We start from the raw sequence: 12923 nt of genomic DNA on the forward strand, positions 1-12923 counted from the left end.
TCTAACTGTCAGATATTAAATACTTTGTGATTTCTATTTTTTTTTTGTCAATTGATGACTATTTGATTAATATTTGATTATTGTTTGATTACCATAATTGGTATTATATATGTTGATGATTTTTATGTTTTGATTCCCAAGTTCTTTATGAAGTTAAAAGAAATGAATCCATGTTTTTTTTTTTTTCACTTATTTTGTTGTGTTGTTGATTGATTTTATACTTATAAGTTAGTAATCAGTTAGTAATTAGTTGACTCATATACTTACTCTTGGTATATTAGTCAACTAGTTATATAGTAATCGGTTAGTAATAAGTTAGTAATCAGTTAACAGATTGCACATTCATTTATAAGTTATTTATTTTTCCCCTTTTTTTGATAGGATCATTTACTGAATATGAATTGAAATTAAACAGATATTTTAAATATTGCTTCATGGCTATAGGATTATCAATTGAAGGTTGAAGATATTATAGACCGAATATTTCTGTTGTTGGGACATTTTTGAAGTGTAAATATGCTGGAACATTACTAACTACCTCAATGATGGATTATAATGGTCAAACTTTTCCTCTTGCTTTCAGTATAGTAGATCCAGAAAATGACGTCTCTGGTTTTTTGAGAAGTTAAAAGTTTGTTTTAGGGATGGAGATGGGTTAGTTATTGTTTCTTATAGGCATATAAGAATTTCAAAAGCTGTTTTAAATGTGTTTCCATCAGCTCAATATTGTGTTTGTATGGAACATCTTTTGAAGAATTTGAAGTTTTTTAATATATGGATTTTGAAGTTATTTTTAATATATGAATGACATTGCTATTATCATATTGCACTTTGATTTTGGAGTTGTTTGACATTTGTTTTTACTATGGATTTGAATACATTTCCATTAGCATTTAATCAAATTGTAGTCGAATAACAATATCACAAATAACAAACCATGTGACAAAGAATATGGGTGTTTATGGTTCGATTCGAATCGGTTTGGGACTCAAATCGAATCGAACATCAAATTTTAGAAAGTGTTTTTTTTTTTTTTAAATCAAACCGAACTACATAAAAGTTGTTCGTTTCGATTCAATTTCACAGTTTGTTTTCAAGATTGAAATGCTTTACATGAGGGTCCTAAGTTCAAGTTTCACATTTTGGCTTTTGTCTCGTGAAGTAACTTCATGAGACGACTCACAACAGTAAAGAGTATGAGACGGAGAGTGAGACGCGAGATGAGATATGAGAGGAGATTTAAAACCCTTGAAGCAATCTTCCTAAATATATTCTTACCTCATTCTTCTCTCTCAGTTGAAGCAAAAACAACTTCGAAAGAAGAGGATTTTTTTTGTGGGTAAAGAATCAACTTGTAATCGATGTGAAAATGACACTGAAGAACTGGAGTGGAAGATGATGGTCTTGACGTTGGTGTTGAAGAACTAGAGCAGAATATGATGGTATCAACGTTGAAGAGAAGAAGAAGAAATTGGAGAAAGTGAAACCCTAAAATTGCGATGAGGAAGAACACGATTTGATCCAAATAAATGAGGGTATTTTCACCATTTTCTTTTCATCCCATTAGTAAAATTAGCCTGGATTTAAAAAGTTAACATTTTTACAAAATCAATAAATATTGGTCATGGCCTAATTTAAAAAAAAAAATTGAAACATTTTTGCAACTGCCCCTAGATAAAATTACCATTATAAATTACCGACTTGGTCTCGAACTTTAGAGTTTCTATTGAAAACTTATAAACACAAACCTTAAAAGTTATAAATTATTAGTTAAATTTAACAAAAAAATGATAAAATTTGATTTCACATACTATATATTACACATGCAACATGTTTCATAATTACTTATGGGTAAAACAAAATTAAAAAAGAAAAAATCATTCCCGAAATATGAACCCCATTTATTCCTCTGCATGTATAAACAATTCATCTCAATAGATAAAAAAGAATGTACATATAAATGTTCAAATATCCCAAAATCGCCCCATTAAAAAAATAAAAAAATAAAAAAGGTTAAAATCTCCCAAGAATCTAATGAACACTTTTTCCAATAGCCTACCCCATAAACCAAAATCACCGGAAATATGTGCAATAAAACAAAAATCAATTAGTTACGAGGTATCAGAAAAAGAAAGAAAAAAGAAATTTAAGCAATGGCAGTGTGTGCCGACTGTCGTTTCACTATCACCTTTCACCGAGGGGCAAGCGAAACCGACATGTCTACAGATTTCCCAATGCTTTCAGCCCACCGGCTAGATTCCAGAAACAGCTTCGAAATCTTTCCAGCGACCCGACCCATATCCGGCCGCTTATCTGGGTCCTCTTCCACGCATTCCAACCCGACAACCACCATTTTCTCCGCCACCTGCACCGGAAAAGAGTCCCTCAATCTTCGGTCAACCCATGTCCGAACCCCCCCGATCCCACCCTCCACCGCCTTTCTTGCCGTCTCTATCACACTCAGTCTCACATATCCGCCGCGATTCCCCTCCTCGAAAATGTACTTCAATGCCTCGTTGCCGGAGATCAGTTCCAGAACCACCACTCCGAACGCATAAACGTCGACTTTCTGACTCATTGTCCCGTTCGCCATCATCTCCGGCGCTATGTACCCTCTCGTCCCTTCTAATTTCATCTTCTTACTGTTGGACCGCTTCGGCCGCCTGTAAGTCGTAATCTCTAATTCATCTCTTTCTTCTTCTTCCCTCTCCTCCTCTGCCATTGCTAACTCGCCGCAGAGCTCCGCGGTACCGAAGTGGCAAATCTTCGGAGTTAGGGTTTCCTCCGCGATTACAATGCTGGAGCTCTTGACGTGATTGTGGATGAATTTGGAGTTCAATCCAGAACAATGATGGATGTAATCAAGTCCGTGCGCTAAATCCGTAGCGATTTGCATCCGAGAAATCCACGTCGATAGGACGGTAAAATTGGGGTTTCTCGGATTCCGTAGACATTCCGCCAGGCTTGCTCCAGCGATAAATTCATACACCAGATAAACGTAATTCCCCGAAATCGACGCGCCAAGGAGCTTCACCAAACTGTTATGATGGCTCCGGCAGATAACAGACAATTGATACTTCAACTCCGGCAGCTCAATCGGGCGAAGCAATTTCCGCTGGAAGACAATAACGTCTTTTCCCCTAATTAAGCACCGCCAGGAAGATGACGAGGAGGAGGAGGAGAACGGTTTAGAGAGGAAATTGTTGGTAGCAGAACGAATCTCAGAGAACTCGTAAATGAGAGGATTATCGGGAAGAGAATCTTTCAAACTAGCAAGCGAAGCCCGACTAGAAGCGGAAGATTTGGAGGAACCCTTAGTGCTGGACTTAGTATCGGTGGTGGTGATATTGTAGCTGGTGAAATTGGCAGAAGCGGAAGGATCTGCATAGGAAGAAGAGGCGTAGGATTTGGAGGTTCGTTGATGGCGAGAAGATCTAGGGCTAGCGGGATCGATCACGTCTGTGCTCTTCTTAGACTTGCACATCGGAGTGACGAAATGCAAAATTGGAAATCAGAAAACATAGGAACTTGTAGAACGGATGAAAGAGGATGAGAGATTGGGGGGAAGAATCATAGAAGGAGGAGGAAACGGCGGCGTCGAAATCGGCCGGTTGATAAGGGGAAATGCAGATGGTTTGGTAAATTAGGGTTTGGTCTGCAACAGAGATTGAAGATTTTCAGTAATGTCACTGTCAATCGGAGAAGACGAAACTCAAAACGAGGGAGAAGAAGACGAGATCAAACGTCTGATTTTTAGAAACGGTTCTTGAATAAATTAATTAACGAAAAAAATCGTACGAGAATTTTCTTCTTCGGCAATTCCACGCGGGTGTTGTGGGGTTCGGTTCTTACCGAGAAATTTATACTCAATTAATTAATTAATGTGATGTATTTATATATACAAAATTAAAATTTGAGGTTTTATTTGTTTCTTTTCTTTCCAAGGCAAAGTTTGGGTAGACAGATCGAAGCTTAATGATTTTTGTGCCCCTAGCCTGAGGCGAGCCTCACTTTTTTTAAACTTAATTTTTTTTTTGTCATTTTACTTATATCATTATTGACATATTTCAATATTATCTAAATATTTTTAATCTTTTTTGTCCTCTTCCTTTCTCGATTATTGCACAGTGGTGGTTGGTCATGTGTACATCGAAGAGGTCTTGAACTCATTGAAAAGGGATCTGAAAGATTGTCAGATCGTCATATGTATGGATTTTCGTTAGAACATGGTTCTATTTAGTCAATTGGTTTTTCATTTTCACCGATTTAATGCGTTGGACAAAAGCAAGAGATGTGAGTTTTGAGCGTTGGATTTTTGTTTTCTCCCTAGAAAGGGGTAGGAGAATGAGACTGCAAGCGAATATTAGCATTTCACTTTTCTTAAAATATTTTTCTTTTTGAACAAATGATCCAAATAACCGAACCAACCAAACTCAAGTATTTCGTGATTGGATTGGGTTGAGTTTATTATTTAATAAAGGTTGGTTGTGTTGAAAATTTTACAATGGGGACAATTATGTTGGATTAAAAAAAATGTCTCAATCGAATCTAACTCAACCCATAAACACACCTAATCTTTAAAATAGTAAAGAAGATTAAAAACAATTAACTTATTGTTAGACATTAAATTAAATTTCATTTCTACTAGAATTCTCAACTTTTAATTTTAGCTTTTAATCTTCTGAAATGCCTACAAGAGTTATTTATTTATTTTTAGTATAATAGGAGATAAAAAAGAAAAACATGTACAATAAATTTCTTGATCGTTAACATATTTATATGTCAATTGTATTATGTTGGTTAAAATTGTATGTGAATTTCTTTAAAATATAAACACCATTTATTATACGTCGATGGTTATAATGCAGACTTTAATTTTTATAGGTGATAAAAGTTAAGTACTTAACATCAAAATATATACAAACTTTTTCAAATATTAATTCAAACTCATTATTTATCGTCTTAAAAAATAATAAAGAATTCTAAAGACAATATGGAAAATGATATCATCATTTCGCAAATTAGTTGTCATTTTTTATTTCAATTAATAAATGATAATCAAAATATCAACAATTCTTCGTGTTTTTTTTTTCTTTTTTCAATTTCAATATCATCGGGAACTAATGTCAAAAGATAGAAAAATAAATAAAAGGCTCAATAGATATTAAGAAAACCTATATTTACAAAAGGACTTCCTATAATTCGTTTAAAAAGAAAGAAACAGCAAAAAAAAGAATATTACAAAGAAATAAATAGAGTTCAAATTCTCGATTTACATTTTGGATATCTATAAAAGTTTAACGTCATATTAAATACAACATTTCAATATTAGTTAACTTTAAATATTACTAGATTAAGAGATTTATTAGACACAAAATTAAAGATTCAAGAGTCAATTGAACATATATAAAATTAGAGATCTATTAGACACTAAATTAAAATTTTATAAATTTATTACATACTTTATAAACTTTAAAGACTATTTAAATATAAACATGAAAATTGAAATAAATCTAATTTTAAACTAACTTTACAGTAACATAACGAAACTAAGCATAACTTTTTTTTCCCCTAAATCAAATCCTCCAACATTAACCAATATTATATTAGCTAGTCCATGAATACATTAAGATATATACCATATTAGCTTTCTAATAATATAACATCATAACTATCAAATGAATATAACTCGGTGGTAATTAACATTTTTTGAAATTGAAGGTTCAAATTTTTATACTCTAGTTATCGTGACTAAAAAACATATAACTCCGTAACTACCGTAACTATGAAAACTGACACAATTGTAAAAATACAATAGTTTTTTTTTCTTTTTCTTTTTTTTTTTTTTTTTGAAAAAATACTCTACGATATTACAAAATTCTCATATATTCTTCTTTTAGAGAGTAAATTTGTAATTTAACCTTTGAAACATAATAATGTTTTTTTTTAAAAAAAAAAAAACTTAGAGGTTGCTAGTAAAATGTCATGTGATATACATTTTTTTAAAAATTAAATTATTTTTATTTTATTTTTAATGTGATAAAAAAAGGGAACATGAGATGCGATCTAAATTAGCACCTAATCATTATCCATAATTTAAAGTAAAAAAATGTGTAACGATTAAATAACATTTGTTCTAAGAACATTCTGCAAAGAACAACAGAAAAGTTGAATTGTGAACAAAGTTTTGGAGCCGCCTTTCGAGAAGTTTATACGTAATAAGTGAGATCATTGATGATGTATGCCAAGACTTTTATGTACATAAACACGATGTTTCTAATTCATTTACTCATTATAAACACAAATAAATGCAAAATTAATACTAATAAATCAAACCTCTCCCAGTAATCCAACTTGGATAATGGGTATTCACCATCCAACTCAATCAATTAAGTAACGTATTATTAGTGAAATATTAAAAGATTTATATGTAAAGTAAAAAATATATTTGTCTACGTCAAAATAGTTCAACGGATATGAAGTATGTATCGAAGAATGTCATTATTGAACTCGAATATTATTAAACTAAAGAAAATAATATATATATATAATGTAGTTAGTGATTAGGACACTGATTACTATTTCAAAGGTGGATGATTCGAACTTTTACCCACACAATTGTCAAACTTTTAAGTGTAATTTATTTTTTTTTTTCATTTTAGTATTTAGCTATATTATACACTTTTAATGCTGAGACAAAAATAGAATTATAGCGTGATTGGGAATGATTCTAAAATAGTCAAAATTACTTTTGTTATTTTGAAAATCAATTGAAAATACTTTTTTTTATTATTCAAAATCAATTTTAATTGTACAAAAATTTTGTTAGAAAGGGCAAAATAAAATAATAAAAAAAGAATTGATTTCGAATGATTAAATATGTCAAAAGTAATTTTGGCCATTTCAAATTTATTCCTACTCATCATAGTGCATGAACTAATTAATAATATAATATAATATTTCAACATTTTTCAAACTATAAATTCAACCCATTATAATATATAGACTTAATTTTTATATCTCAAACATTTCAACGTTTCGCCAAAATAAATATAGCTTAACTGACATATATTATATGAATTAGTGATGAAGAGGTGTGTAATTCAAATATTCCTCCTACTCTCTAACTCCAAGTTTCAAATATTCACCCACTTATTATTGTTTGTGTAATTTGATTAAGAATTCAAATATTTCTTCAATGAAAAGTGTAGTAAAGATATTGTGAGAAAATAAAATATATTTAAGAAAAATGAAAAATTAACTATTTTGTTCTTTAATTTTCTATTTTAAAAAATAATAATAATTTTCTCATCATTTTGGGTAAGCTTCCAACCTTCTCTAAAAATGCACATTTGAATTTTAAACTAAAATTTAAAAATAATTTTTTAATTTATAAATTTTGACTTGATTTTTTGAAAATGTGAACAATAAAGGAAACAAAGTATAATTATAAATACTTTTTATACATTTAATTTTAAAAAAACAACAAATTGAAAAGCTTCGTTATTAAATTGCCCTAATTAAATCATTATCAAACTAGATCTCGATCTTTAAAATTTAAATCGATTTCTATTTGATTCATGAGTTTTAAATCTAATGATTTGAACATCCAAGATTTGAATTTAGTTTCTATATGATCATTGAAATTTAAAAACTTGTACGTTTGATTATTTTATGTTTAGTTCTTAAATTAGTTTGGATTTGATTTCAACCTGATCTCTAACTTTTGAGATTACTAAATAGCTTAAGCAAGGAATTGATTGTTAGTTGACCTAACAAAATAATAATAGGATTTCAACTTAGATTGAATAGGTATTATTAATATGTATTTTTTAAACGAGTTTTAGGAACGAATGTAACTAAATTTAATTTCAAATTTCATAATTGAATTAGAAATCGAGCATAAATATCAATAACTAAACATATCTATTTTTAAAGTTCACAGATTAAATAAAAGTTAAATTCAAATCTCAACAACTAAAAGTATTAATTTTGGAAACTCGAATAAAATCCCATCCCTAAGTATAATTTACCCTGATATTTCTTGTAAAGTAATATGTCTAGTGGAAATTAAACGAAAGTTGCAACTTTAGGGTGGGTGTGGCCAACTCTTATCTTGAATTTTTCCATCTTAGAAAAATTGGGCATCTTTCTTTTGGCTCACCCAATGATGTTTTTGCCCACAATCCACAATATTCAACACAGTTTCAAAGTAATCCATATTATAACTTAACCCACTAATATAGAGCACGTGTATTAAAATCAAATTTCATAAAGATAAGCTAAAGTAAACGTAGTCGAGTGGTGATTAGTATTTAATTTTCCTTGAGCTCAAAATCTCTCGTACCTTCAAGATATAATCAAATCGACAATTTTTTTTTTTTTAAGAATTAAGCAACAAAATGAAATTTGTCAATATAAGTATAACTCGACTGATAAAGTTGTTATATATCATCCACTAAAAAGATAAGAGGTTTAAATCCTCATCTTACTTGACATGAGTCGTTCAAGACATCAAATTATTATTTGTATTTCATTTAATGAGTTTGATATAGTTTTAGCTTTTTTCTATTTTATCTTTTTTATGATATTTCAAGTGAAGGTTTTTTTAAAGCTTTCTTTGAGAGACTATTAAAGCATTGCCTCATGGTTTTGATAAATTTTTCAATAAACCAAATTTGGCCTTTATGCTTTCAAGTTTAGCCAGTAGAACTTCTTGAATGTTGCTATTCATGTGTTGAGTTGCATGCTCAATCATTCAAAATAAGATTGATCAACTTACTTGTAGAGTGTTTAAACTTTGAGTAGAGAACTAGTTTTTTTTTTAGATTAACATCAAATTGATTTAGGAGCTTGATTTTAATAATTATATAAGTTTAAATGTTCAATTTTTACTATTAAATATTTGAAAACCTAATTTCGATTTTTATAATCTAAGGTTGAGAATATAATTATAACTAATATCGTCCTTTCGAGATTTGTAATCACATAGACTTTACAAAAAGACATGCACATGTGGTTTCTTACCAAACAAACATACCCCACGTAAAGTTCTCAAAAGAAGATACTTTGAAACCCCAAACTCTTATGTCTCATCTCTTCTACAAATACACACCACTTTTTGGTATAGAGAAGGAGCAAGTAAGATACAATGAATTGTTTGTTGACACTTTCAAGTTTCTTTTGTTTCTCAAGATGTTACACCTTACAAAAAAAACATCCTTCCTTTCATATTCATTTAAATCTCCTTTGATGATGATTTAGATCCCATTTAATAATCTTTTATATTTTAATTTTTACTTTTGAAATATTAATCTATAATCACTATTTTCATCTCAAAATTTCTTCATCTGTAATCTACCTTTACTAATGATTTCAAAAACTAAGCTAAAATTTGAAAACTAAAAAAAAAAAAAAAAAAAAAAATTATTTTCAAAATATTGTTTTTGTTTTTTAAATTTGATTAAAAAATCAATTATTGTACTTAAGAAAGATACACATGATTTTAAGAAATGGAAAGAAAATAGATTTAATTTTCAAAAATTAAAAACAAAAAACAAAATAGATATCATATAGAATCTTAACTTTTTCGTTTTTGAAAATTAAATCTATATCTTCCCAATTTCTTAAAATAAATTTTAACTATCTTTAATAAAAGAGTTGAATTCTAAATAAAATTTCAATTTTTTTTTTAAAAAAAAACTTTATATTTTTTTCCTTATGAATTTGACTTGATTTTTTAGAACATTGATAAAAGGTAGATAATAAAACAAAAAATTTAAAAGTAAAATTATCGTTCTTATAGATTTAATTTTCAAAAATTAAAAATATAAAAAACAAAATAATTATCAAACAAAATAAAATAATTATCAAACAAAGTATTGATTTTTTTTAAAAAAATTAAAGTATGTAAATATCAATTGTATCCAGTATTCTAGTAATTTTTTGTGTGGTTATCGAAATTTTAGGATTGTTTTTGAAAATCAAAGCTATTTTTTTAATAAAAAAAATAATTTTTTCAAAAATGTATTTTTGTTTTTGAAAATTAGCTAAGAATTCTAGGTTTAAGTAGGAAATATGAAAATTTTATAAAAAATTGTGAGAAAATAAAGACAATTTTCAAAAAAGAAAACAAAAGTCAGATAATCATCCAACATAGTCTAATTCATTTTAGTTTATTGTTTAGCTATTATTTTTTCCCTAAACATAATATAGCATTTTTTTATTCATTCTTGGACTTAAAGATTGCATGTTGAATTTAAATTTTATATTCATACGAAACTTTATACATTTTATTTTTTAAAAGGTTCACGAACACATTTCTTTTTAACAGAATAGTTACAAGAATTGTGTTTTTCTTTGTTTTAAAAGATTTAAAAAGTACTTGTACGTAAGCTAATAATTGAGTGTCAACATTATGTAACCATTATTTAACAATTTAGTCTACCATTAAAAAAAAAAATGTCATCAATTTTCTACTACATTTAGGTTAAAGTACAGGCTTAGCTTTTAAATTTTAAAATTTGTAGTTTGCTCAAGTTTTAATGACAGCCGGAAAATCATAAAATTCAAACATTAAAATTCTATTTAGTAACCATTTTATTTTATTTTTGAAAATTTTACATCTTTAAATATAATGATTGAATTCTTTCCAAATTTTAAAAAGAAAAACAAATTTTTAAATGTTACTTAAGTTGGCTAAGTAGATAACAAAGGAAAAAATTGGGAGGAAAGTAATGTCCATGAAGTTAATTTTCTAAAATAAAAACAAAAAATCAAATGATTACCAAATCTATTCTAAATTAATGCAATTAAAAAAATTCCTTAGATAAGGTAGGCAACTAAAACTGTTGAGATATTTATAGGAATGACTTACATAAACTAGATTATGAAAACAATGAAAACCAAACTTTTCGCTAGCTCCTCCTCATATCCACACTCATGTTTCTCTTCTTCCTCTTCAAATCCTCACGTTCCTCATTCAGATCCTCGTACTCACGATAAACGGTTGGAAAGTGGCTAAAAATATGAGTGCAATGGTTCGTTGAAGTAGGTGATGAAGGGTGAATCAGTGGTCTGAAGTGCGAGCATGAGCGACCATGGAAACGAGTGATGAATGGTCGAACAATGGCCACATGTATAAGCGAGAGAGAGGGAAGGAAGAAGAAAGAACCACGGTTAGAAGGATGAAGCGCAAGGGAGAAACGGGCGAAAGTAGCGAGCACGAGTGATGCAAAGGGGAGAAAGGAGCGCAATGAGGGACGGAGAAAGTAGCGAGAGCGATATGAGTGGTATAGGTGATATATGATTTAAGGAAAAGATTAGTAACTCGGGTCATTTGATAACAACGCAAAGCACATTGGAGTATCAATATAAACAAAAAAAGAACTCCTAAATTGTTACCCCATCATAAAAAGACACCAAAACAAAATGTCCTTCGACCCTTCAGAAAGGAGGCAACAAGAGGAAAGAAGGATACTAAATGCAATTACTTGATCAAGGGCTTAAATTTCAGTGATCACAATCAACTATCCATGGTGGGTTTGAAAGACACACATAGAATTGGAAAAGCGTTACAGAAACTTTTTCATTGCTCATTTCTAAGTAAAATTAGAGACAACGAGAAAAACCTACATCAGAACGGAGCAGAATAATGTTGATGACAAAGGCAGAAAATGAAGATGATAAACAGAACATGATCAACAAACAACCACCAAAAAGAAGCAACGTTTCAGAGATTAACTTCAACTAAAACCATACTCAGATAAGAAGATATCCAAATGGAAAATACATCAGGCATTTCTCTCAAGTTTCTTCAAGTGTAATAAAAAGCCAGAAAATGGGGGAAAAGGCAAAACCTCCACTAATTTCAGTTATCATTTCCATAAACCTGAAGAGAATCGCCGGTGAGTCTACAGATTCTCCACTCCGGCAAAATTTGAGCACCCATTTCCTCATAAAACCGAATCGCATTCACATTCCAATCAAGCACCACCCACTCCACTCGACCGTAATCCATTTTCACGGCCTGTTTTGCCACCGCCGACAGCAAAACTTTCCCCAAACCCTTCCTCCGATAACACTCTCTCACGAAGATATCCTCCACATAGAAGCCAGGCTTTCCTAAGAAGGTTGAGAAGTTGGGGAAAAACAGAACAAATCCAGCAACCACAACATTTTCGTTTTCCGATTTGAAAATCTCCCGTTCTGGATCTTCCACAGGGAGGTCAGAATTGATGATGCGAACGACGGGGGTGTAATTAGGGTTAGAGTCATGAGGGGAGTTTTCGGGGAAGGGTTTAGGGGAAACTTCGAGGATGAAAACGGTGAAGGATCGGAACGGCGGAGAGGAAAAGAGATTGGCGGAGAGAGAAGATTCGGTGGCGGAGAAGAGATGAGTGAGGCGTTCAAAGACGGCCATTTGGTGAATGAGCTTGTGAATGTGAGGGACGTCGGAGGGGCCCGCGAGACGGACTCGGGAGAAGAGAGGGTGACCAATTGGAGTTGAATCGGCTGGAACTGTGGAGGGCGGAGTCGGGGTTGGGGTGGGCGGCGGCGGAGGAGCGGCGGCGGCCATTATCGGTGAAGCTAGAGAAACTGAAAGCCGATCGGTCCGAGTGACGTTACTGAGAAATTGAAGCAGCGGTTTTACTTGTAAGGTGAGGAATAGAGGCAATGGGGGGATTGGGTTTTAACCGAATTCAAAGGGTAAATTTGACTTTTTAATATTATTAATCTGGAATTTTCTGGATATTCGCTGAGTCACTCACATCACTCACTTCAAGTAAACCTTTAATCCAAAGCTCCATAAAGTTACAATAATTGATTTGGCTAAATGATAAATTAAAATATTCTAATCGTGGAATAACCACATTAAGATAGGATGACTTTTCCTTAAATGTTATACGTCTAGTAGTCCAAGA

General features: G+C 30.8%; 2 protein-coding genes across 2 annotated transcripts; both read right to left on the minus strand.

Annotated features, from left to right (window-relative positions):
• Positions 1-1916: 1916 nt before the first annotated feature.
• On the minus strand, positions 1917-3978 carry LOC120080875 (lysM domain receptor-like kinase 3). The gene has a single exon (XM_039035536.1). It carries the CDS (start codon positions 3482-3484, stop codon positions 2192-2194), a length of 1293 nt encoding a protein of 430 aa, XP_038891464.1. The 5' UTR covers positions 3485-3978; the 3' UTR covers positions 1917-2191.
• A 7595-nt stretch (positions 3979-11573) lies between these two features.
• Positions 11574-12676, minus strand: LOC120080827 (probable acetyltransferase NATA1-like). The gene has a single exon (XM_039035479.1). It carries the CDS (start codon positions 12575-12577, stop codon positions 11870-11872), a length of 708 nt encoding a protein of 235 aa, XP_038891407.1. The 5' UTR covers positions 12578-12676; the 3' UTR covers positions 11574-11869.
• Positions 12677-12923: the final 247 nt, after the last annotated feature.

This window comes from Benincasa hispida, chromosome 7, assembly GCF_009727055.1.
Source record: "Benincasa hispida cultivar B227 chromosome 7, ASM972705v1, whole genome shotgun sequence".
Lineage (NCBI taxonomy): Eukaryota > Viridiplantae > Streptophyta > Magnoliopsida > Cucurbitales > Cucurbitaceae > Benincasa > Benincasa hispida.

Coding starts and splice junctions, on each gene's coding strand:
- LOC120080827 (XM_039035479.1), bottom strand. CDS start 12,577: ATGGCCGCCGCCGCTCCTCCGCCGCCGCCCACCCCAACCCCGACTCCG.
- LOC120080875 (XM_039035536.1), bottom strand. CDS start 3,484: ATGTGCAAGTCTAAGAAGAGCACAGACGTGATCGATCCCGCTAGCCCT.